General features: G+C 41.0%; 1 protein-coding gene across 1 annotated transcript; it reads left to right on the top strand.

The window, feature by feature from the left end:
* Positions 1–2,908: 2,908 nt before the first annotated feature.
* On the top strand, positions 2,909–21,037 carry LOC309853086 (uncharacterized protein). The gene is made up of 4 exons (XM_082710798.1): positions 2,909–2,988; positions 9,534–9,660; positions 10,171–10,263; positions 18,328–21,037. Exons 1-4 carry the CDS (start codon positions 2,986–2,988, stop codon positions 19,719–19,721), a joined length of 1,617 nt encoding a protein of 538 aa, XP_082566924.1. The 5' UTR covers positions 2,909–2,985; the 3' UTR covers positions 19,722–21,037.
* The last annotated feature ends 5,611 nt before the right edge of the window (positions 21,038–26,648 follow it).

The following is a 26,648-nucleotide window of genomic DNA, read 5'->3' as shown; positions in this document are numbered from 1 at the left end:
TTATTCCTATCTATGAACATGAATACTTTCCCATTTGTTTGTATCCTATCAGACTGGGGCCCCACTCTAATGACTTATTTAATCTTAATTGCCTTCTTAAAGACCCTATCTCCAATCATATTGGAGTCATATCTCCAGTCATATTGGACTTTAGAGCTTCAACATATGCATGACAGAGGGGCACAGTTAAGTCCATAATAACTTGTGAGAGGGAAATTGTTTCAAATAGTTTTTTAAATTGGGATATAATTCACATACTTTAATATTTACACTAGTGAGGTGTATGATTGCATGATTGTTGGTACATTCACAAAGATGTAAACTATCACCACTATCTCATTCCAGAACTTTTTCAACAGTTCACCACCCCCACCCCGTCCCTTAACAATCATTTTTCCACTCCCAATGGACAAGTCCCTGATAACAACTAATCTTCCTTTACAGCTTGATGTATTATGCACATTTCATATAAAGGGGATCATTAAACACATTCTTTATTGTGTGTAACTTCTTTCACTAAGCACGTTTTCAAGGTTAACCCTCCAGTGAATCAGTACTTCATTTTTTAAAGGTTTTATTTATTTGAGAGAGAGAGAGAGCGCACAAGCAAGGAGAGGGGCAGAGGGAGTAGACTCCCTGCTGAGCAGAGAACCCAATGTGGGGCTTGATCCCAGGACCCTGGGATCATGACCCAAGCAGAAGGCAGACGTTCAATTGACCGAGCCACCCAAGCACCCCTCAGTACTTCATTTTTTAGTTGCAGGATAATATTCTATTTTATAAATATATCACATTTTATTTACTATTCATCAGTTGCTGGACATTTGGATTATCTCTACAATTTGGCTATTATGAATAATGCTGCTATGAACATTTTTGTGCAAGTGTGTAAATATGTTTTAATCTCTCTTGGTACTTACCTAAGAGTGGAATTTCTCTGTAATAAACCCAATCTTTTAAAAACCAGTTTGGGGGGGCGCCTGGGTGGCTCAGTGGGTTAAAGCCTCTGCCTTCAGCTCAGGTCATGATCCCAGGATCCTGGGATCGAGCCCTGCATCGGGCTCTCTGCTCAGCGGGAAGCCTGCTTCCTCCTCTCTCTCTGCCTACTTGTGATCTCTGTCAAATAAATAAAATCTTAAAAAAAAAAAAAAGACCAGTTTTGGTGATGTCAGGCTAAGGGTGACATCATAGTTAAAGATACTCATGGCTCTGCAGTTTATAAGACTATGTGTACTTAAAGGGGTACATGCACCCCAATGTTTGTAGCAGTATTATCAACAATACAAAATTATGGAAACAGCCCAAATGTCCATTGACTGACGAATGGATAAAGAAGATGTGGTATGTATAAACAATGGAATATTAATCAGCCATCAAAAAGAATGAAATCTTACCATTTACAATGACACATCATTGGACCTAGAGTATATTACTTTAAGCGAAATGAGTCAGTCATAGAAGTACACTCATGTGGAATTTAAGAAACAAAACACATGAACACATAGGAGGGGGGAATATCAAAGAGGGAAATAAACCATAAAAGACTCCTAATGATAGAGAACAAACTGAGGGGTGATGGAGGGAGGTAGTTGAGGGATGGGCTAGATAGGTGGTGGGTATTAAGGAGGGCACTTGTTATGATGAGTACTGGGTATTGTATGGAAGTGATGAATCACTGAATTCTCCTGAAACTACTATTGCACTTTATGTTAACTCACTAGAATGTAAATAAAAATAGAAGACTATGTGTGCTTAAAGAGGTGAGATTGTCAGAATAGAGGGGACTGTACAGTTCTTAGATCCAAGTAGATGGGATCAGGTCCTGTGCCTCAAGAGGGCTCATACTATGAAATACCAATTTTTTTAATGTTACCCTCTGCTGCCTGAGTTTGGTCATTACTGGTAGTGAGTGTTGTCCAGTTGGGGTGCCTAGAGCGGGGATCTGCGCCCATGTGTGTCCAATCTTGTTTCTCCTTCTGGGGTTGTCTCAGGCCTTTATCCCATCTGAGTGGTCTACCAAATACCCCAGGAAATGCCAAGATTGATGCCCATGAGGTTCTCTTGAGGGGTCTTGGCTATTCCCATTAAAGGAGCTTCTCTGTGGCAGTATTTCTTTGGACTATTACATGATAGTGTACTGACAGAATGGAGGTGACTCATGGATTTTGGATTTTGGGAGATTCAGACTCATGTGGGAGAGGTAATAAAGCATCAGCCAAATTACCATACCTCTCCTGGGCCCATGAATTTTGTAATACAGTTTTAAATTAAAGTTTTTATCCACAGTTCTGTGTAGGTTTCCAAATGTACAGCTTTTTTTTTTTTTAAGATTTTATTTATTTATTTGACAGAGACACAGCAAGAGAGGGGACACAAGCAGGATGAGTGGGAGAGGGAGAAGCCAGCTTCCTGCTGAGCAGAGAGCCAGATGGTCTCTACCCGAGGACCCTGGGATCATGACCTGAGCCGACGCCGAAGGACTAAGCTACCCAGGCACCCAGATCTGCATTCTTCTGAGGATCTTAAGTTCATCACTGCAGCTTGAACAAAACTTTCCAATCATATATAAGTTAGGTTGACTGTTACTGTAGAGACAAAACTAATAGCAGCTTAAATAACAATATTTTCTGATGCCGGACTCCTGAAAGGTAAACTCTAGACCCAGTGTGGGAATTCACGTTATCGCCCAAGAACTGGACAACACGAACTTAGCCCCATTAACATTGTGGAAACCGTAGTACCCCGACTCCCAAAAATCGCAAGCACTTCCGGCCAAGGAGGATGGGAAAGGGGACAGTGTTCTCCGGATTTCTGGGAAATGTAGTCCGTCAGTTAGGTAGAGACTCGGCTACTTCCGCAAGGCGGCCGGGAGAGAGGAATTCTGGGTAGTAGAGCTCCGGCGCAGCCTGGGGGCGGGACGGTCTCCGGCACTTCCGTTCAGGTGGCCCGGTTGTTGCGTGTTCCGTTGCGGGCTTTCCTGTGGCAATGGTGAGTGGGTTCTGGATTCGGAACCCTCCTGAACTTCCCCGGGTGCCAGTACCACTGGTCACTGTTTTGGGTTTAGAGCTCCGCGCGCGAGAGGGGGCTCGAGGGCTGGCGTGACGTTCCCCTCCAGGAACCCTCTTGGCGTTTGGGGCGTTTGAGCAGCGTATGGCCTGGTGGAGGGGCTCCCCAGGCCGCACACCTTTCCCTCGCTCAGCCCTTTTCGCGCGGTTGAACATTGGACCACTTACTTAAATTTCCTTGGCTCTAGTGCGGGCGCGCGCGCGCGCGTGTGTGTGTGTGTTTATAGTTGATGTTTTCTGTAAAATTGGGGTGACATCCTACCTTCCTATAATCCAGTGTTTTGAGACTCAAACGAGATGGTAGGAATAAAAATCTTAAGGACAGTTCCTGCCCCGTGGTGAATAGTGGTCTCTTGGTATTAGACTCTTGAATTTTGTTAAGTGCTCAGTAACCAGACGGTCACCAGTATCGTGGCTGCAAGGAGTCCTGGCACTTCTTTTTGATCTCTCTAGGAAGCCTGATCGTCCCGAACCCCTTCTGAGGTTACTCCTGTGAAAGTTAATAAAAGCAAATCAGCTTTAGAGTGGAGTCACAGGCTGGCCGGGGAAAGCCCTCCTGCCCTACCCTAACTCTTGCCAGTTGTGGACCCACTTGGAAGAGACCACTTGATACTATTTTAGCTCTTAAGTTACTATCCAGAGGGAGGAAGAACGGCTTTCCTGCCCCTGCATCCGCCCAAACTCAGCCAGTGAAGAGCCACTATACTTCCAAGCCGCAGTTCACTCCCTTGGACTTTTGTGTTTAGGACAGCATTCTCAGTTTCTCCCTTTCCCCTGTAAAGGAGGGTTCCTCTCCTTTGTTCTGTGGACTTGCCCATGGTTTTGCTATAATCAACTGGCAGTTTAATTTTTTAATTTTTTTTTAAGATTTTATTTATTTATTTGACAGAGATCACAAGTAGGCAGAGAGAGAGAGAGGAGGAAGCAGGCTCCCTGCTGAGCAGAGAGCCCAATGCGGGACTCGATCCCAGGACCCTGAGATCATGACCTGAGCCGAAGGCAGCGGCTTAACCCACTGAGCCACCCAGGTGCCCCTGGCATTTTTATTTTGAAGGTTAACCCTCCCAAACCGTTTCCAGCTGGAAAGGAGGAGGGGCGGGGTGGGGACAGATTATCTGATTTCTCAGAGACAAAGACAGAATTATGGTATTTCAGAGCCTCCTTTCTTTCCTTGGCCTTTATCTCAAAAAAGACTGCATTTCTTGTTGCACTGTTGTCGATAAGTAGTTATGTCTGAAAATTGTTGATATTCTTGCAGTTTTTATGAGTTGAAAACACCAAGGCCTCGCTGCTGCCAGCTGTCAACTGTTCTTGCATTTTTTTCCTTCACACATCTCTTTTTTTCCCCCTAAAGAATTAGAGATTGTGCTGTAGACAATACTTCTTTTTCCCTAAATGTTTGCATTGTTAACAAAAATTGAGTAAATTTCAAGACTTAATTGACTTTATTAAATGATTCATAAACTGGGCAGCATCCCATAAAGCAAGTAGAAGGCAGCTCCCAGGAGTTGTACAAAATGGAAGGTTTTTGTAGGAAGGAGGATGGGGCAGGGAAATTATTAGCAAGAGGAAAGAAAGGATTGTTTTAGGCAAGGTCACTTTCCCTGGGAGGGAAAAGCAAAGGATCTTGTGCAGATTACCTCATCTTGAAGGCATGGAGAAGGCCTGGGTGTTAGATTAACTTCTTAGGTGCTTATCAGGAAATTCCTGAGTGACTGGTTAAGAGCGTGTTTCTGGGGGGAGATTGAAATTGCAGTTAGGTTAGGCGTTAAGCCCTGGTGGGTGACTTGGCCTAAGTGATGCCATTTTAGTCCTGTGTTTTTCCTTTAAACAGTGTTTACTTTCTAGGAATCAGGATAATCTCTTCTTTTTTTTTTTTTTTTTTAAAGATTTTATTTATTTATTTGACAGAGAGAGAAATCAGAAGTAGGCGGAGAGTCAGGCAGAGAGAGAGAGAGAAGCAGGCTCCCCGCTGAGCAAAGAGCCCGATGCGGGGCTCGATCCCAGGACACCGAGATCATCACCTGAGCCGAAGGCGGCGGCTTAATCCACTGAGCCACCCAGGCGCCCAGGATAATCTCTTCTATAATCACAGTATCTAGATCAAAGTCAGAAAATTACATTGTTAATCTGCTGTTATCTGACCCTCAGTCTATATTTAAATGTGTTCTATTTTTCATTGAAATTTCATTTAAAATCCTTTTATCCTTTCTGTTTCCCCCTGATTAAAGCCATTTTTGTGGGCTGCCTTTTGCTGCCCTGTTTTCTGTTGTGTCCTTTAATCCAAAATGATTCCTCCTCCTCCATTATTTTGTTCGTGATGTTTTTGTTCATGATGTGGAGGCAAGACATATCAGAGAAAGTCCATCTTTTGAATTTTATGTGATAGACTTCACAGTTTGCGGATTATGTGTAGTTGGCAGCAATTCCACAGAGCTGGTGAGGTGGCCTTTTTAGTCAGCATAACAGGAGCTGAAGGACGTATTTTGGTTTTTATATTGGTGATGCCAGTTTTGTTCACTTAGCGAAGGAGAGCTCTGTGCCATTTTACCACCGAAGTCACTGTTGATTTTTGTGATTTAAGTTTCCTGTGGGCAGACATGTTTTATTAGCGGGCTTTCTGTTGTATAGATCACCATCTGCTTTCCTCCTGCTTCTTTTTTCATTCCTTCAAATATACATTCTATACAGACTCTGAGTCCAGGTTTGTTAATTTAAATGAGATGTTGCTTATCAGACCATGCTCTGTTTTTTTTTTTTTTTAAATCCAACTTCTTCTTTTTTTTTTTTTTTTTAGAGTTTTTTTTTTTTTTTTAATTTATTTGTCAGAGAGAGAGAGCGTGAACACAGGCAGACAGAATGGCAGGCAGAGGCAGAGGGAGAAGCAGACTCCCTGCCGAGCAAGGAGCCCGATGTGGGACTCGATCCCAGGACGCTGGGATCATGACCTGAGCCGAAGGCAGCTGCTCAACCAACTGAGCCACCCAGGCGTCCCCATGCTCTGTTTTATATCTCAAAATTTTCCCTTTGCATGTATGCAGTTGAGTGCTTTTTGTAACATTGAGTGGTGCAGCTGTCACCATAATTCAATTTTAGAGCATTTTCATTCTTATAGTAAGACCCCTTGTTACCATTTGTAGTTAATCCGTGTTCTCAACAACCCCAGACAACCACTAACTTCTTTTCTGTCTCTATATTATGAACCCTTTATTTAAATGGCATCATACAAGATGTGGTCTTTTGTGACTGGCTTCGTTCACTTCTGTTATTTTCAAGGTTCATCCTTGTTGTACACATCATAATTTTATTCCTTTTTATTGCCCAGTAGTATTTCGGTGTGGATATACCACCCTTTGTCCATTCACCCATGGGTGGACATCTTGGTTTCTAGTCTGGGGTTCCTATAAATAACAGTGTTATAAATACATTAAGTACTCATTTTTGTTTGGAGATAGGTTTTCATTTCTCTTGGGTGGATACCAAGGAGTAGAATTGCTTGGCTGACTGGTAGCTTCTGGTTTAACTTTTTGATAAACTGCCAAAACTTCCAGATTGGCTTCATCATACTGTCCCCATCCACCCCGCCCCTAGAATCTTGTGTTTCTTAATAGATACTAGAAACCAATGTCGTTTTTGTTTGGGAAAGTGGCTGTCCACAACAATTTAAAAATTACCGCTAAGGTAACACAGTATGAGGGAAGACAATGTGGCAGACTTGACTGGTTTGTCAGAGGTTCAGTCAGGTCCCTGCGATGTCTTTTGGTAGAAATCACATGTATAAGAGCAATTCCATACTGCAAGAGTGTCATCTTTTTTTTTTTTTTTCACCAGAGCTACAAAAATGAGAAACCCTGAGTGTATTCAAAGTGTTGTCCAGCTCTCAACAGTTCCATGAGTTAGAAAAGTTAGAAATATTATTGTCCCAGTTGTACAGATGGCAAAATTGAGGAAAAGAGATGTTATTAATTTGCCCAAGATGATAAAATTAGTGAGAGGAGGAGGTAGGATTTGAACCCAGATATCGTTGCCCCAGAGAGATAATTCTTGCTCGACTCATTATGTTGTCTCAGTTTCCATCATATCAGCATCTGAACTGCTACCTTGAGAGCCACAAGATAGCACAAGGCAACACACAGCAACAGTGTGTGTGTTGTGTAGGAATGAAGTAGCCACTCCATGACTGGCTCCTCGAGCTGTGGACAGCAGCAGCCACCGGAAGGAAGGGGCTCCTTGGCTAATTCACAGTAAACATTCATGTAGGCGAGCATCATCCCTGGGCACCTATTCATGTCCTTTTCTGCCTTTCCAGACACGACCAGACACACGTCTGCCTTGCCAGGACTCCGTATTCTGGGAATCTGTACCTCTCCAGAAGTAGGAAGAAAAAAATGACCACATTCAAGGTGCATATGGCTTGCCTTTCTTGCTGTTAAAATTCCATTTCACTACTCAAAACGTTACATGTTGGGGCACCTGAGTGGCTTGGTTGGCTAAGTGTTCAACTCTTTGATTTCAGCTCAGGTCATGATCTCAGGGTCCTGAGATTGAGCCCTGCTTTGGACATGTGCTCAGCCAGGAGCCTCCTTAGGATTCCCTCTTTCCTTCTCTGCTCCTCCCTACAGCTTGCTTTCTCTCTCTCTCAAAAAAAAAATTTTTTTTTACATATTTTTTTCATTTCTTGGGGTGGCTCAGGGAGAACACCAGGCTAAATGACCTGTTTATTCTGTATTTGTTTTTAGCATTTGTCTTATTTTGTCATTATTCATTTTATTTAAAAAAAAAAAGGTGCATGATGAGCACTGGGTGTTATACACACCTAGTGAATCATTGAGCAGTGCATCAAAAACTAATGATATAGTATATGTTGGCTAATTGAATATAATAAAAAAATTAAAATATATATAAAAAAGTAAAACTAAATGTGGACTAATTAATAGGAATGCCCAGTTTTCCTGCTTGCTTTACCACTGACACATCAACTATTTTTTATTTTCTTGTACTCTTTCTCGTGTATATTCACATTTGTTAATATTCATGATATATATCTAATATGGACTTGTGCTTCTTCATTTAACATTATAGAACATTTGTTATTTGTGGTTATATCACATTTCTATTAAATTGATATGATTTTTAATTTTTAACTACTTGCTGCTTAGGTGGCTTAGGAGTCTGTTTGAAGCAATACTGAGGTGATAATTTTCCTACCTGCAGTCTTTTTCTGCAAAAAAAAAAAGAATCACTTCTCCAAATAAGCTACCTATTTTTTCTCCTCAGTGTACCAGGAGCTCAATAATGAAAAAGTATATTTGACATATGCAGCATTAGAGTTTTGTAGATAGAATATTCAAATACGGCACATAGACTCTTAATCTCACAAAACAAACGGAGGGTTGGTTGCAGGGGTGGGAGGGAGGGAGAGGGTGGTGGACATTGGGGAGGGTATGTGCTATGGTGAGTGCTGTGAAGTGTAAACCTGGCGATTCACAGACCTGAACCCAGAGGCTAATAATACGTTATATGTTAATAAAAAATAAAAATTTTTAAAAAATAAAATAAAATCTCTCTAAAAAAAAAAATTCAAATACTGCACAGCACAGTAGGCTCTAACTGCTGCTTTAATGCAAATCTCGGAGATTTTCACACAGGAAGAGCAGGCTTCTGTCTGTCTTATGTCCGAGTCATACCCTACATGTCACTTAACTGATCTACTTTTATTCCATCATGTATTAGTTTTTTCAAAGTAACATATAACTTCAGGTTTGTGTGTATGTGCATATACACAGACTTCATTTTTTAGGGCAGTTTAACATTCACAGTCAAATCCAGAAAGTACAGAGATTTCCCACCCTGCCCCCACACACCCACAAACTCTCCCATTGTCAACCTCCACCATCAGAGGAATACACTTGTTAGAGTGGGTGAACCTCTCTCCGTGCATCATTATCACATAGAGTCCATAGATTACTGTAGGATTCACTCTTGATGTTTTTTTCTATTGGTTTGGACAACTTTGTAATGATGTGGCCCCACCATTATAGTACCCTATATAGTACTTTCATTGCCTTAAAAACCCTCAGTGTTCCACCTGCTTATCCTTCCTTCCCCAAACCCTTGCCAACTACTGATCTTTTAGACTCCACAGTTTGTAGTCTCCATAGTTTAGCCTTTTCCAGAATGTCATATGGTTGGATTCAAACAGTATATAGCCTTTCAGATTGACTTCTTTAACTTAGTCATATGAATTTAAGGTAACTCCATGTCTTAGCATGACTTGATAGCTCTTTTTTTTTTTTTTTTTTTTTTAATCCTTAAATTATACTCTGGTCTGGATATACAGTTTATCCACTTACCACCTAAGTGACATCTTGGTTGCCTTCTTATATATAAGAAGATATATCCCTCTGTGCTGTCCCTCTCAGTCAAGGTTGGTTGTAAGATTGAGACAACACGTGCTTGGTGTTGTAGGAGATGGTGACATTCAAGGATGTGGCAGTGGTCTTCACCGAGGAGGAGCTGGGGCTGCTGGACCCCTCCCAGAGGAAGCTGTACCGAGATGTGATGCTGGAGAACTTCGGGAACCTGGTCTCTGTGGGTGAGGACACAAGCCCTCTGTAACTGAATGTTAGTTCCAAGAATGGCTTCGTATCCTTGGGTTTTCAAGGTTTTGGGGCCCTTGAACTGGTTCTCTGAGTTTGGGGATCTGACTTCCCTAATATATGTGGGACTCGCAGAGAGCATTGTTTTTTTTTACCAACAGGTAGATCTTTATTTTGTTGAAGAAATGTAAATGGATAGTATACAGCTCTATTAGCAGCTTTTAATGAAATATATTAGCAGCTTTTAATGAAATAAACAAATTAGATAGTAGCAATCCTCCTCACACTCTTCCAAAAAAAATCAAAGAAGAGTAATTACTTCCTAACTGATTCTATATACATGTAGGAGACTTGGCAAATGATATGTCCTCTAGTGGGTCATGAAAACAAATGTGTGAAAAACATTGCTTCTGGTTGTTTGAAGAATAGGAAGTAGGAACCCCATTTTCCAGTGAATCTTATCTAGAACGTGTTGACTTCAAGCATATGACTTTGTGTGCTCCCAGGGCATCAACCATTCAAACGAGATGGAGTCCACTTGGTAAGAGAAGAAAAGTTTGGGATGATGAAGTTAGCAACCCAAAGAAAAGGCATTTCAGGTAAGAACCAGGTAACCATGAGTCTTAGAGGCAACTCTCCAGTCTGACATTTCTCTGTGCTTATTTCGATCACCTTGTTCTAAATTGCCAAACCTCTTTCCTGGGTTATCACAACAGCCACTGTGTGGGTTGTCCTGCTCCCACCCTTCCCATCCTACATCTGTTTTCACAGAGTAGCCAAAGGGGTCCTTAGGTAATGCAATTGACATTGACATTCCTCTGGTCATAATCCATTATGGCTGGGCGCCTGGGTGGCTCAGTCAGTTAAGCGTCTGCATCTCAGTGTCCTGGGATTGAGCCCCATGTTGGTCTCCCTGCTCAGCCGGGAGTCTGCTTCTCCCTCTCCCTCTGCCCACCCCCACCGCCACCACTTGTGCTCCGTCTCTCTCTCAAATAAATAAATAAAATCTTAAAAAAAAAAAAAAAATCCATTATGGCTTCTTTTTTTCCCCCGGCCTTCCAGTTAAAACCACTTGAAGTGGCTCCTGGAGTCCTCCAGAGTCTGCTCTGCATCCCCAGTCCCTTTTGTTTGAATACATCTTCTGTCCTCTCTCTCTTATTCCATTTTTATTTTTCTTTCAAGGTTTTTTTTGTTTTGTTTTGTTTTGTTTTGTTTTTAAGTTATCTCTACAACCACCATGGGGCTTGAACTTACGACCTCAAGATCAAGAGTTGCAGCCAGCCAGGTGCCCCTCTCGCTCCATTTTTCCACCCGTGTTGTTCTCCCTGCTGTTACTCAAACCTGCCAAGGATACTGTACGTCGCCTATTGCTGCCTTATCAAATTACTATGAATATAGCAGACTAAGCAATAAAGTTTTAGTGTATTTTTGTCGTTCAGGTATGAGCTCTGACACATCTCACAAAGGTGTCTACAAGGCTGCATTCCTTCTTGTCTCCTACCTTTCCAGACCGTTAGGATGACATTGCTTCCTCCCAGACAATCCAGAATGTTCTATCTGTTTTTCTGATCAGCTGATTAGCACCTTTCATTGCCTCTGCAACCCAATTAATATAACATAACATGTTCACAGATTCTGGGGATTAGACATGGACATCTTTCTGGAATCATTATTAAGTCTGTTACAGAAGCTTCTCCCTCGGGCTCCTTTACTTCTTCATTCTGCCAGGAATATTCTTTCACCAGAAATCTTACTAGTTCTTCTCTTCCTCGTCCAGGTCTTTGCTGGGTTTTAATACCATGCATGACGCAGGCCTTCTAACATTCTGTGTAAAATACAATGCTTATGTCACTCCTGTTGCCTTCTGTTGTGTCTCACATGCTTTTGTTTACCTCTCACTTCTCTCTCCCCGGTGGATATAATCTGCAGGAGGAGAATTTTATTTGTTTTGATTATTGATGTGTCCTCAGTGCCTAGGCCAGCAGACGTATGCAGCAGATACCTATAACTATTTATTGACTTTGCGAATGAATCCATGGATAGGAGAATTTAACTGTATTTCTTGCTGTTGGTGATGTAGAACAGTTAATTTTTCTGAATGCTTAGTATGGGCTTTTATTTTTATTTTTTTATAATTTTTTAAATTAACATATAATATATTATTAGCCCCAGAGGTACAGGTCTCTGTTATTACAGGCTTTTAAATTTATTTCACAGCTCACTAAAAGTCTTTAGTTTGCACCTTGAAAAAACGGATGCAAAAAAGACCAGGTGATCTATGTGCCAAGTTTTCCCACCCTGTTTTCAAAGAAGCAGCCCAGAAGCCTTGTGAGAAAACAGGACATAGTCTTTCTTTTCACCATTCCATGCCTCATGGCAATCACTAATAAGTGACCATAAACCAGAGTGAATTGAAGATATTGAGGAATGTTACTTGTCCTCAAATGGCTGCCTATATAATTTCTACTTCTTTAGATGACTTGGAGTGTGGCTGTGTGTGCCCACACCACAGAACATCCTTTCCCTGTGGCTTTCCTTCTGTAGTTGTTTCTGGGAAGAAAAATCTTTTTTTTTTTTTTTAACGTTTTAATTCTAGTTAGTTAACGTACAGTGTTACAGTAGTTTCAGGTGTACAATATCGTGATTCAGCACTTCTGTACATCACTCAGTGCTCATCACAAAGGCCCTCCTTAGTCCCCATCACGCATTTCACACACACACCCCCACCTCCCCTCTGGTCACTCTAAGTTCTCTGTAGTTTCTTGGTTTGTCTCTTTTTGTTTTTTTTCCCCTTTGCTCATTTGTCGTCTTTCTTCAGTTCTTTGTATGAGTGAATTCATATGGTACTTGTCTTTCTCTGACTTACTTTACTTAACGTTATACTCTCTAAATCCATTCATGTCCTTGCAAATGGCAAGATTTCATTCTTTTTGGTGGAAGAATAATACTCCATTGTATATATCTATTCACCACATCTTCTTTATCTGTTCCTCGATCAGTGGACACTTGGGCTGCTTCCAGGGATGCCTGTATCCCTTTGAATCAGTGTTTTACTATTCTTTGGGTAAATACCCAATACTGCGGTTGCTGGGTGGTAGTATAGTTGTATTTTTAACTTTTTCAGGAACCTCCATACTATTTTCCACAATGACTGCACCAGTTTGCATTCCTACCAGCAGTGCGATAGGGTTCCTTTTTCTCCACATCCTTGCCGGCACTTGTTTCTTGTGTTTTTTATTTTAGCCATTCTGACAGGTATTTTGAAAGGGGTTGCATTAAATGTGTAGATTGCTTTGGGTAATATAGACACTTTAACAATATTTGTTCTCCCAATCTGTGAGCATGGAATGTCTTTCCATTTCTTTGCATCATCTTCAGTTTCTTTTATCAATGTTTTATAGTTTTCAGAGTATAGGTCTTTCACCTCTTCGGTTAGCTTTATTTATTTTATCTCATTATTTTATTTATTTATTTATTATTTTATCTCATTATTTTTGGTGCAATTGTAAATGGGATTGATTCCTTAATTTCAATTCTGCCGCTTCATTATTGGTGTGTAGAAACAACACATTTCTGTACATTGATTTTGTATCCTATGACTTTACTGAATTAATTTAATTCAGTAAATTTAATTAATATCAGTTCTAACAGTTTTTTGGTGGAGACGTTCAGGTTTTCTATATATAATATCATGTCATCTGGAAATGGCAAATGTTTTACTTCTTCCTTGCGAATTTGGATGCCTTTTATTTCTTGTTGTTACTTCCTGAAGCTAGGAATTCCAGTACAATGTTAAATAACAGTGGTGGGAGTGGATATTCCTGTCTGTCTTATTTTTTTTTTTTTTTGTAAGATTTTATTTATTTATTTGACAGAGAGAGAGATCACAAGTAGGCAGAGAGGCAGGCAGAGAGAGAGGGGAGGAAGCAGGCTCCCTGCAGAGCAGAGAGCCCAATGCGGGGCTTGATCCCAGGACCCTGGGACCATGACCTGATCCGAAGGCAGAGGCTTTAACCCACTGAGCCACCCAGGCGCCCCTCCTGTCTTATTCTGACTGTAGAGGAAAAAGCTCTCAGGTTTTTCCCTTTGTGGATGATGTTACCTGTGGGTTTTTCACATATGGCCTTTATGTTGCCTTTGAACCTACTTTGTTGAGGGTTTTTACCATGAGTGGATGTTGTACTTTGCCAAATGCTTTTTCCACATCTATTCAGACAACGATATGGTTCTTACCCTTTCTCTTATTGATGTGATGTACCATGTTGAATGATTTGCAAATATTGAACCACCGTGGCAACCCCAGAATAAATCCCACTTGATTGTGGTGAATGATTTATTTAATATGTTGTTGGATTTGCTAGTATTTTGTTTAGGATTTTTGCATCTCTGTTCATCAAAGATAGTGACCTGTGGTAGTTCTCTCTCTCTCTTTTTCTCTCTTTTTTTTTTTTTTTGGTGGTGTGTTTATCTGGTTTTGGTGTCAGGGTAATACTGTCCTCATAGAGTGAATTTGGAAGTTTTCTTCCCTTTTCTATTTTTTGGGATAGTATGGTTTGGCAGAATTCTCCTGTGAAGCCATTTGGTGCTGGACTTTCATTTGTTGGGGCTTTTTAGGTCACTGATTCAATTTTTTTGCTGATAATTGGTCTATTCAAATGTTCTATTTCTTTCTTTTTCAGTTTTGGTAGGTTATATGTTCCTAGGGATTTATCCATTTTCTCCTAAACTGTCCAATTTGTTGGCATGTAGTTTTTCATAATACTCTCTTGTAATTATTTGTATTTCTGTGGTTGGTTATTTCTCTTCTGTCATTCGTGATTGTATTTACTTGAGTCTCTTTTTCTCCTCATAAGTCTAGCTAGAGCTTAATTAGTTTTAATGATTTTTTCCCAAAGAATCCATTCTTGATTTCATTAATCTGTTGTTTCTATATCATTTATTTCTGCTCTAATCTTTATCACTTACTTTCTTCTGCTGGTTTTAGGTTTTGTTTGTTGTTCCTTTTCTAGGTCCTTTAGGTATAAAGTTAGGTTGTTTGAGATTTTTCTTCTTGAGGTCAGCCTGTAGTGCTATTAAACTTCCCTCTTAGAACTGCTTTATCTGGGCATATGGGTGGCTCAGTCGGTTAAGCATGTGCCTTTGGCTCAGATGGTCATTCCAGCAACCTGGGATTGAGTCCCACATGGGGCTCCCTGCTGAGTGGGGAGCCTGCTTCTCCCTTTCCTTCTGCCCCTCCCCGCTGCTTGTGCTTGCTCTCTTTCGCTCTCTCTCTAATAAATAAATAAATAAAATCTTTTTAAAAATGAACCACTTTTTCTGCATCCCAAAGGTTTTGGACTGTGTGTTTTCATTTATTTCCATGTACTTTTTATTTCTTCTTGTATTTCTTGGTTGGTCCATTAATTATGTACTAGCATGTTACTTAACATGCATGTATTTGTGGTCTTTCCAGATTTTTCTCTTGTGGTTGACCTCTAGTTTCATATCATTGTGCTCAGAAAAGATGTGTTGTATGACTTTGATCTTTTTAATTTGTTGATGCTTGTTTTGTGGCCCAATATGTGATCTGTTCTGGACAGTGTTCCATGTACACTTGAAAGAATGTGTAATGTCTGGGTTTTTTTGTTTTTTTTTTTTTACCTTAGTATGTCTGTTAAATCCATCTGTCCCAGTGAGTCATTCAAAGCCATTGTTTCCTTGTTTATTTTCTGTTTAGATGATGTGTCCATTGATGTAAGTGAGGTGTTAAAGTCCTTTGCTATTTTTTTTTAAGATTTTTATTTATGTATTTGAGAGAGAGAGAGTGTGTGTGTGTGTGTGTGTGTGTGTGCAAAAGCAGGCAGAGGCACAGAAAAAGAGGGAGAAGCAGGCTCCCCGCTGAGCAGGGAGCCTGATGCAGGACTTGATCCCAGGGTTGACCTGACCCAAAGGCAGAAGCTTAATTGACTGAGCCACCAGGTGCCCCAAAGAAAACTATTTTAAAGGGATAGTTAAATACAATCATAAACTAGTATCTACCAAGAGGTACACACTTGGGGCGCCTGGGTGGCTCAGTGGGTTAAGCCTCTACCTTCGGCTCAGGTCATGATCCCAGGGGCCTGGGATCGAGTCCCGCATGGGGCTCTCTGCTCAGCGGGGAGCCTGCTTCTCCTCATCTCTCTCTCTGTCTGTCGCTCTGCCTATTTGTGATCTCTCTCTCTGTCAAATAAATAAATAAAATCTTTAAAAAAAAAAAAAGAGGTACACACTCACCTATTGGTAATTTTCCAAGTTTTTATCCTTAGAACTTCTTTACATTTGAACAAATAGTTTAATGAAAGACTTGCTGAGTTCCTGAAATAAGTTTTCAGACCTTTTAGAACACAAGCCCTACTAGGAAATACTTCTTTCAGTGTATCCAAAAGAAATATCTGGGAGCCTGGGTGGCTCAGTCAGTTAAGCGTCAGCCTTTGACTCAGGTCATGATCCCAGGATCTTGGGATCGAGCCCCACATCAGACCCCTTGCTCAGTGGGGAGCCTGCTTCTCCCTGGCCTGCCATTCCCCCTACTGGTGCTTGCTCTCTATCTCTCTCGCTCACTCTCTCTGTCAAATAAATAAACAAAATCTAAAAAAAAAAAAAAAAAAAAATCACACGTATGTAGATTTATATGGATGACTGTGTAAGACAATTCATGGAGTCGCTCCACTTCTGTCAGTAATGACCCTCAGATAGTTACTGTCCCTTTTTCCTAAATGCTTATTGCATGATTTTAAGTTTATTTTACAGCTGACTAAAAGGCTGCAGTTTTCAATTAGAAAGACTGTGGTAAAAGCCTAATTTATCTACATTCAAAGATTTCTCACACTCTGTTTTGAATGAGAGATTCCAGAAGCCTCAGAAGAAACCAGTTCATAAACTTCATGTGGTCTTTTTACCCCTCCTGGTTCTTGTCACCTTTGATTCTTTTATCAGGAACACCGACCTCCTTGTGGGTATTCTGACTTCACAGGAAAACTGCAGTTTCCTCTCCCTTTTTAATTTCAGCTCGGGGGGCGCCTGGGTGGCTCAGTGGATTAAGCCGCTGCCTTCGGCTCAGGTCATGATCTCAGGGTCCTGGGATCGAGTCCCGCATCGGGCTCTCTGCTCGGCAGGGAGCCTGCTTCCCTCTCTCTCTCTGCCTGCCTCTCCATCTACTTGTGATTTCTCTCTGTCAAATAAATAAATAAAATCTTTAAAAAAAATAATAATAATAATTTCAGCTCGGGTCATGATCCCAGCATCCTGGGATCGAGTCCTGCATTGGGCTCCTTGCTCAGCAGAGAGCCTGCTTCTCCCTCTGCCTGCAGTTGCCCCTGCTTGTGCTCTTGCTTTCTTATTTCTCTCTCTGGAAAAAATTAATAAAATGTAAATTTCAGATATCCTAATTAAGTTTCTGTGTGTATTGACACAGGAAAATGAGATGAATTACACACATTGTATGGAATTTGCAGAAATATTTAGAATATATAGCTAAGAAATACTTAGAATATACAGCACCAAGTTCTGGGTGCTTGATACATAGGATTGCAAATTGTTTAAGCAACTACAAAGTTTAGAGGGAAAGTTTACATGGACCCCTGGCACTCAACACCAACTACAGGTTTGAGAGGATCCCAAAATTGCCTTCAGATTAAATAGTTTTCTAAAGGGACTGGTAGAATTCATGAATACTGTTTTACTCACAGCTGGCGTTTATTACAGGGAAGGATACACCTTACACTCAAGCAAGAAAAAAAGTACTTGAGAGGGAGTTTAGAGAAGTGCCAGATGCAGAGTTTTCTTTGGTTTCTTTCAGTTGGGTCAGGGGTGTGTTATTATGTTACTTTGCAAAATGAAGGTGAACAGTTATACCCAGGATGTTACCAATTAGGGAAACTCACCTGATCCTGTGTCCAGAGTAATTATTGGAGCTCTGTCATTTGACGAGAATAGACTGAATGGTTTCATATGGTTTTTCTCAGTCCTTTGGTTCATACCACCAGGTGATTGAAAGCCCCACCTAAAATCTTAGTCTTGGTGTTTCTGGTGTGGTCCGCCTCATCCCTAAATCATATTGTTAAACCGTCTAATGTGATTAAAGACCCTGCGGCACTCCTTTGAGGCATGACATGCCAGGGGCTGAGAACTGTCTCCCACATGTTAAGGACAAAGGCCTTCACTGTGTATATAATTTATTGCCCCATAATTTACTATTTAAGAGTTTATTTCTGTGCTCAGTTAGTTGTGTCTGATTCCGTATCAGCTCAGGTCTCGATTTCAGGGTGGTGAGTTCAAGCCATCCTGGGCATGGAGGGTTTTGTTTTGTTTTGTTTTTATAATAAGTGTTTACACTGATTTATGAAATTCAATAGAAACAGCAAAATTAACCTGTATCATGGTCATTTTTGTTATTAAGTTTTTGATTTCTAATTTGTATATCACATATGAAGCTTGGAGTGATTCTAAATTTGTTTCATTGATGCTTAGTGCATAGGAGCCTAGTGGACTACCTCTTGGTTTGTGTAGGCATGATATACACTAGAAGGATGTAGGGATTCTGTCCTGGATTCATTAAAGTCCCATGCTCTTTGCCAGCTGCTAAATGGTTGAAGACACTGAACAAAGCTTTCATTTGTCCACATCTGCATTCTTTGTCATTTTAGGAGACAAAGTCCAACATGAGATGGAGACTATTGCTAAAGCAGAACCACACGAAGAACTTTCCTCCTGGCAAATCTGGCAACAGATTGCTAAAGACTTAGCCCGGTATCAAGACTCCATGATAAAGAGTTCTCAGTTCTACAAACAACATGATTTACCTGGCCAGGTTGGGGCAGGACTGCCTATAACTCACTCAGGCCAGAAAACTTACCAGGGAAATGGGTGTAAAAAATTCTTCAGTGATATCTCCAACTGTGATCTTCAACAGTTAAACTCACGAGCGAAGTCTCATACATGTCGTGAGTGTGGGAAATGCTTCTTTTATAGCTCAGCACTTCGTATTCATCAGAGAGTTCACCTGGGAGAGAGGCAGTATCGGTGTGATGAATGCGGTAAGGAATTCAGTCAGAGCTCACATCTGCAAACTCATCAGAAAGTCCACACCATAGGGAAGCCATTCAAATGTGAAGAATGTGGGAAAGGCTTCAGTCGTAAATCAGAACTTAGTAATCATTGCAGGTTACACTCGGGAGAGAAACTTTATAAGTGTAAGGGATGCGGGAAGGCCTTCATTAATGCTTGTCATCTTCAGGACCATCAGAGAATCCACACTGGGGAGAAGCCATTTAAGTGTGATATCTGTGGTAAGAGCTTTCGTCGTAGATCAGCACTTAATAGTCATTGTGTAGTCCACACAGGAGAAAAACCATACAGATGTGAGGATTGTGGGAAGTCCTATACTTGGCGTTCACGTCTTCGTATCCATAAGAAAGTCCACATGGGACAGAAGCCACACAAATGTGAGGAATGTGGAAAGAGCTTCTTTTCTAGGACACATCTTTATTACCACCGGAGATTCCACACAGAGGAGAAACCCTATCATTGTAAAGAATGTGGGAAGAGCTTCAGATGGGTCTCCCCTCTTTTGACACATCAGCGAGTCCACAGTGGAGAAAAACCATTCAAATGTGAAGAGTGTGGGAAGGGATTTGGTCAGAAATCATGCCTGCAAGCTCATCAGAAAGTTCACACCAGAGAAAAACCATACAAATGTGAGGAGTGTGGGAAGGGCTACAAGACAAGCTTGGATCTTGATGTGCACCAGAGTGTGCATATGGGGGAGAACCCATACACCTGTAGGGCATGTGGTAAGCACTTTACTAGGACCTCAAATCTTAAAGTTCATCAGAGAGTCCACACTGGAGAGAAACCATACAAATGTAATGTGTGTGGTAAGGTCTTCAGTCAGTCTGGACATCTAAAATCTCATCAGAGAGTTCACACAGGGGAGAAACCTTACAAGTGTAAGATATGTGGTAAGCAGTTCAGTTCAAGTTCATATGTTAAAATTCATCACAGAATCCATGCTGGTGATAAATTTCATCCAGTTTCATAGGAAAACAGTAAAGTGAATGTTTTATCCATAGCTGAATAGATCTCAGTGATCTTAAGATCACAGAAATGGTGCAATGAGGGCTTTAGTTAAGGCCTTAGCAATTGAAGTTATCACTCAAGAAACAGGCTGTTGAAATAATCTTTCCTTAAGCACTTAATCAAACTCTAATGGATATTAAAATTGATGTCTCCTGGAATATAATCTTCATGAGGGCAAGAAGTTTATTTGCTGCTGAATTTATATAATAAACATTGAGTAGCACTCGGTATGTGCACTTGGTACTTGTTTGTTAAATGAATCAAAGGGAAGAGAGAGACTTAGGGAAGATGGCAGAGTAGGAGGACCCTAAGCTTGCCTCCTTTCATAGATACAGCTAGACAACACATCAGTGTAAGTGACCCAGAAATCGACCTGAAGCCTGGCATAACAAACTGATGAGCTAAAGGTAGAGAAGAGGCAATATCAAAGAAGGCAGGCAGGGCAAAGATGCAGTTTGAGAGTGAAACAGACTGTGTCTGTCTGTGGTGGGGAGAAGGCAAACAACACATTATCACAGGAAAGACAAATTCCATAAGTTCTTAAAACCAGTGGGACTTAAAGCCTGGATTTTCAGTTTCTGTGGGCTGGGCTCTAGAAGAGCATGGCAACCAACCAGTAGAGATAGAGCCAGGAATCAGCAGTCTGAAAACGTCAGGGGCACACGAGAGAGAAAGTGACTTAATTCATCTCTGAGTATGGCCCGGAGAGGCAGATCATGGGGACACCCCTCCAGGAATAAAGGAGTTGGTAAGCCCCATTTCCCTCCCAGGCACCCCAGCATAAACACATGGCCACCTGCTTACAAGTTAGGTAAGGAGCAGCACCAACACTCCTTACCTAACTAGATTACACCGAGGCCTACCCACTGTGGTCCAGTGAATCTGCCTTTCCCAGGCACACTTGCTTCGGTCCCGGCACTGCAAGCCCCTTCCCCTGGAAGAGTAGAGCAAATTCCACTAACACCTCATCTGCCGACCTGCATGTTTTATGGGAAGTCACATCCCGAGGTGGCAGTGGCAGCAGGTCTCTTCACATGTAGACCAACCCACATTAGATGTGCCTCAGCCAGCTGAAGACCAAACACTGCCCACAACAGGCAAAGGGAGCCTCTGCAGATGACCAGACAAGGAAAAGGCAGCCAGGACAAAACAGCAGGCATAGGCAACACACTTAGGAGACATGCCCTAAAGTGACAGTTCCCAGGGAACAAGAGACTCCTTCATGAGGCCATTACCTCCAAGGGCCAAGAGACATAACACTTGAATACGACACCAAAATAGAGACAAAATGAGGAGAGTTGGCAGGCATATCACCCAAATGAAAAATGACCAAACCACAGAAAAAGACAAAGCAGATGTAAGAGAATGTAAAGTAATGTTCATAAAGATACTCACTGAACTTGAGAAGAGTGAAAGACATCAGTGAGACCCTACCACAGAGATTAAAAAGACCCAATCAGAGATGAAGAACACAATAAATAAACACTTGATGGCATAAATAGGCTAGATGACACAGAGGAATGATTAATGATCTGCAAGACAGAGTAATGAAAAGTTATCAAGCTGAGTAAATGAGCGGGGAAATTTATCCAAATAATTAGGGAACTCTGACTCCATTAAGCATAATAACATCTGCTTTGAAGGGATCCTAAAAGAAGAGAGAGAAAAGGGAGCAAAAAGTTTATATGAAGAAATAGCTGAAAACTTCCTTTTTGTGGGGAAGGAAACATAGCCAGATCCAGGAGGCACAGAACACTCCAAAAATCAGCCCAGGAAGGTCCACACCAAGACACATAGTTCTGGAAAACGGCAGAAAGTAGTGATAAAGGGAGAAGATGCAATATTTAAAAATTGTATCTGTAAAAGGAAACAAAAAAAAAAAATTCAGAGAAACAAATAGGAATTGAAATGCAGAAATGCTGGTGCCTGGGTGGCTCAGTGGGTTAAGCCGCTGCCTTTGGCTCAGGTCATGATCTCAGGGTCCTGGGATCGAGTCCTGCATCGGGCTCTCTGCTCAGCAGAGAGCCTGCTTCCCTCTCTCTCTCTCTGGCTGCCTCTCCGTCTACTTGTGATTTCTCTCTGTCAAATTAATAAATAAAATCTTTTAAAAAAAAAGAAATGCAGAAATGCACAGTACTGCATTCGACAGCATTATTTTGATAGTATCCTATTGCATTTGGCTCCTGGTATACCTTTGGCCTCTATTCTGTGGTTGGTTATTTTCTGGGTCTTGATCTCATGTTCCATTGGTTTGTACAGTAGAAATTCAACTCTCTTGTGGCTTTTCTCATTGCAGACTGAAACAATTTTAACTTTGTAATAACTGGCCATTGCACATAGCCTAACTGGACTTTCTCAACAGTGTTAAGGCAAGGGTTCAAAGTAACATTAGAAGTGTCAGATTTAGGGGCGCCTGGGTGGCTCAGTGGGTTAAGCCACTGCCTTCGGCTCAGGTCATGATCTCAGGGTCCTGGGATCGAGTCCCGGATCGGGATCTCTCTCTCAGCAGGGAGCCTGCTTCCTCCTCTCTCTCTCTCTGCCTGCCTCTCTGCCTACTTGTGATCTCTCTCTCTGTCAAATAAATAAATAAATAAAATCTTAAAAAAAAAAAAAAGTAACATTAGAAGTGTCAGATTTAGGGGCGCCTGGGTGGCTCAGTGGATTAAGCTGCTGCCTTCGGCTCAGGTCATGATCTCAGTGTCCTGGGATCAAGCCCCGCATCGGGCTCTTTGCTCAGCGGGAGCCTGCTTCCTCCTCTCTCTCTGCCTGACTCTCCGCCTACTTGTGATCTTTCTCTCTGTCAAATAAATTAATAAAATCTTAAAAAAAAAAAAAAAGAAGTGTCAGATTTAGTAATGATAAAATTTTCTTAATTTTGAGTTCATCATTGATTTTCAAATTTCTGCATTTCTACATTTGATCTTAGCCAAAAGACCAAGAAGCAACCAACTTTCTGCATTTCTGTGTGATCTTATATATGATTGTCTTCTAATTGTAGCATTTTAAAAAAATCAAACTTCTCTGGTAGAAGCTATGCCAGATTTGAAGGACATTTAGCGTGTCAGCTTCCCATATTCTCCCTCATCCCCATGAAATAAATAATAGAAAAAATTGGGGATTTGGTGGTTTCATCAAATATATTAATTGTACAGAAATGACAGTTAACATGTTATTCTTGCTTGGTGACAATACATATCTTTTGAAAAGGAGTATATAGCAGAATGTGAACATGTAACTGTGACCTGGAAATCAAACTAGGAACATATGATTATGAGATTCAGACAATGAAAAGATGAAAACCACATTGATAATACTGCAGGGTTGTTTTGTTTTGTTTTGTTTTGTTTTGTTTTTCAGCATAACAGTATTCCTTGTTTTTGCACCACATCCAGTGCTCCATGCAATCCGTGCCCTCTCCAATACCCACCACCTGGTTCCCCCAACCTCCCACCCCCCGCCGCTTCAAACCCCTCAGATTGTTTTTCAGAGTCAGTTTTTAAAATGGAAATAACAAATGTTCACAATAAGAATTTGTTTCAATTTCATATGCTCCCGTAATAACATCAGGACATTAAAGTAATGGACATGTAATATCAGAAGAACATAATACAGACTTTGTGAAATCAGACCATAGTCTTCATAGCATAATAAAATTCATAACTCTCTTGTGTTTATGTGTGTGTTTTGTGTATATCTATACATAATGTGGAAGTTGATACTTAGTAATATTCTCTGGCAAGGAGTATCTCCAGCAGACTCCACACTAGAGCGCAGAGCCAAATGCAGAGATTGATCCCATGACCCTGAGATCATGACTTGAGCTGAAACTCAGAGTTGGACACTTAACTGACTAAGCCACCCAGGCGCCCCTCTATTATGTTTTTATTTCTCAGCATCAGTTTGATCAAACTAGTAAATTATGTGCAATAGTATTTGAAAAATTATTTATATGAGCCCCTTACAGTTAAAATCACCTAATTAAGATTGCTTTACATTATCATATAACAGATAAGATCAAAATTAAGGAATAGGACTCAAGCAGTATTCAAAAATTTTTGCTTTGAATACAGCAATAAAGTAATGATTATGATCAACCGTCTTTGTAGTTAATGCACAAGATGCATCTTGAGGCATAAGCCAGGGAGCAGAAACAAATACTGGAGATAGTAGTAACGTGGTTATATGGTGGGGGTTAAAAGAAATGATTTGAAGAAAAAACACGTGGTTAGAGATCATAACGTAGTAGCCAAACCTCTAAGAAGAAAGAGCAGTTTTGTATGCCTTTCCACGCTTCTTGGACACCATGGTGATATTTTAAGTGTATTGACTGAAGAGCTTTACTTACAAAGTATATCTATGTGCTCGCTTCGGCAGCACATATACTTACAAAGTATATCTAGTAGATTCATTTTCTTTTCTTTTTTTAAGATTTTTATTTACGTATGAGAGAGAGAGAATGAGAGAGAACATGAGAGGAGAGAGGCTCTTACCAGTAATGAAATGGAGTTAAGTCTTCCCAAATCCATGTTCCCCGACACCAGCCAAATCCAGGCTTGCAAGCAGGCCTAAGTAAGGATCCCTGTCTCAGAACTGCTATATTAACTTTCCTCCAAACATGATATACAGAAATGTATGGCCCATATTTTTTTTCTCCTTTTAAAATGTCATCAGGGCGCCTGGGTGGCTCAGTGGGTTAAGCCGCTGCCTTCGACTCAGGTCATGATCTCAGGGTCCTGGGATCGAGTCCCGCATCGGGCTCTCTGCTCGGCAGTGAGCCTGCTTCCTCCTCTCTCTCTCTCTCTGCCTCTCTGCCTACTTGTGATCTCTCTCTGTCAAATAAATAAATAAAATCTTAAAAAAAAAATGTCATCAAATACTAGTAAGTCATCACCAAGGTAGTGATTTGTAACAAATCTCACCAGATTAAGCCAAAAGTACTTAACTCTTAAAACTGGAAAGACTACAGGTGGGGCTTACACCTAACTTGTGTTGCAGGAGTCCTCAAGGTGGTCCCAGCTAGTGACAACCCGAGACTGGCTGGCGTGTGTTCATGTTCGTGTCTCCCAAAGTGGGAGGCTGAGCCTCCCAACCACACTCAGTGGTAAATGCTTAGATTTGTATCTAGTTCCAGAGCTTTGGTGAGCTCATCCAGCTTCACTCCCACTTGTCACCATGGATTTCACTTTTCTTATGTGGTCCCTATGGATATCCTTATCTTAGCTTTGAACTTACCTACATTTGATGGGGATTGTTTAAGGTCATTATCCTTTCTCTGTGTTTGAAAAGGAGAGGCTTTCCAAGTCACTAACATCTAACTATACTGGTAGGATATCCATTTAAAGATCTGAGTCCAAAAAAAAAGATCTGAGTCCAGTACCACAATATCTCCTGATTATTTGACACACTGTGACTGATTCTAAAGTTATCAGAACCTCTGCCTTACTCATCTGGAGACTGACATTTTGTTACATATGCCATGTCTTACCACAAATTAATTCTCGAAAGATTTGTTCAAACTATAAATACTTTCATATTTTTTTACTGACAGGAATAATGCCTGGACATTGTAAAGAAGCCCATCAACAGAAGACAGTCAAAAGAAGAAAACAGGAAGTAGTAGGAACTCACCACTATTAATATTTTGATGAGCATTCTTCAGTACCTCTAGGCATACAAGTAAGAGTTGTATAGAATTTTACAAACTAAGAACCTAATGCATACTATTTTCTTTCCCTTTTAAAAAAAATATTTTATTTATTTATTTGACGGAGATTGCAAGTAGGCAGAGAGGCGGCAGAGAGAGGGGGGAGCACTTGATCTCAGAACCCTGGGATCATGACTGAGCCAAAGGCACACACTTTAACCCACTGCACCACCCAGGTGCCCCAATGCATACTATTTTCTTTCTTTTTTTTTAAATTTTATTTATTTATTTGACAGAGAAAGAAATCACAAGTAGGCAGAGAGGCAGGCAGAGAGAGAGGAGGAAGCAGTCTCCATGCTGAGCAGAGAGCCCGATGCGGGGCTTGATCCCAGGACCCTGGGATCATGACCCGAGCCGAAGGCAGAGGCTTTAACCCACTGAACCACCCAGGCACCACCATACTATTTTCTATTTAGAGTTTTTCACTAAATTGAAATAATTCTTGAAGGTCACTTCAATAAATTGACCTACAACCTCATTTCTAGTACCTACACAGTATTCTGGCATACCAACTATCATTTTTTTTTTTTCCCTAACTGGTTTCTTGTTGCTGAAGACCTGTATCATGGTCAATTTTATGTGGCAGCTCGCCTTGACTACAGTCCCCAGTTATTCTGATAAAGTACTAGGTTTTAGGAAGGTATTTTGTAGATGTGATTGAAGTTCAGAATCAGGGCGCCTGGGTGGCTCAGTGGGTTAAGCCGCTGCCTTCGGCTCAGGTCATGATCTCAGAGTCCTGGGATCGAGTCCCGCATCGGGCTCCCTGCTCAGCAGAGAGCCTGCTTCCCTCTCTCTCTCTGCCTGCCTCTCCATCTACTTGTGATTTCTCTCTGTCAAATAAATAAAATCTTAAAAAAAAAAAAAAAACAGATATGAAGTTCAGAATCAATTGACTTTGACTAGGGTGTAGTACCCTAGACAATTTGGGTTAGCCTGATTCAACAAGCCGAAAGTCCTTAAGAGCAGAGGAGAGCTGAAACCTTCCTGTAAGAGACCATTATTTTGCCTGTTGGTAGTATCTTTAGTTTATGCCGGAGAGGTCCATTTTGGCCTTCCTGATGTCCTGTCTTAGGGATTTTGACTTTGCCAAGCCAACCCCGCAATCTAGTGAGCCAGATTCTTGGAATAAATCTCTTATATTACTTCCTAATAATTCTTTTTCTTTGGTTGAATCTTTTTGAAAAA

Source organism: Mustela nivalis, assembly GCF_964662115.1.
Source record: "Mustela nivalis genome assembly, chromosome: 18".
In the NCBI taxonomy this organism is placed as follows: domain Eukaryota; kingdom Metazoa; phylum Chordata; class Mammalia; order Carnivora; family Mustelidae; genus Mustela; species Mustela nivalis.
Note: the sequence above shows the minus strand (reverse complement) of the source record. Positions and strands in the feature narration are given on the sequence as shown.

What these genes read in the sequence shown, in the direction of transcription:
- LOC309853086 (XM_082710798.1), top strand. An exon ending in CGGGAACCTGGTCTCTGTGG is followed by an intron (nt 9,661 to 10,170) that starts GTGAGGACACAA and finishes GTGTGCTCCCAG; the next exon opens with GGCATCAACCATTCAAACGA. An exon ending in CCAAAGAAAAGGCATTTCAG is followed by an intron (nt 10,264 to 18,327) that starts GTAAGAACCAGG and finishes TTGTCATTTTAG; the next exon opens with GAGACAAAGTCCAACATGAG.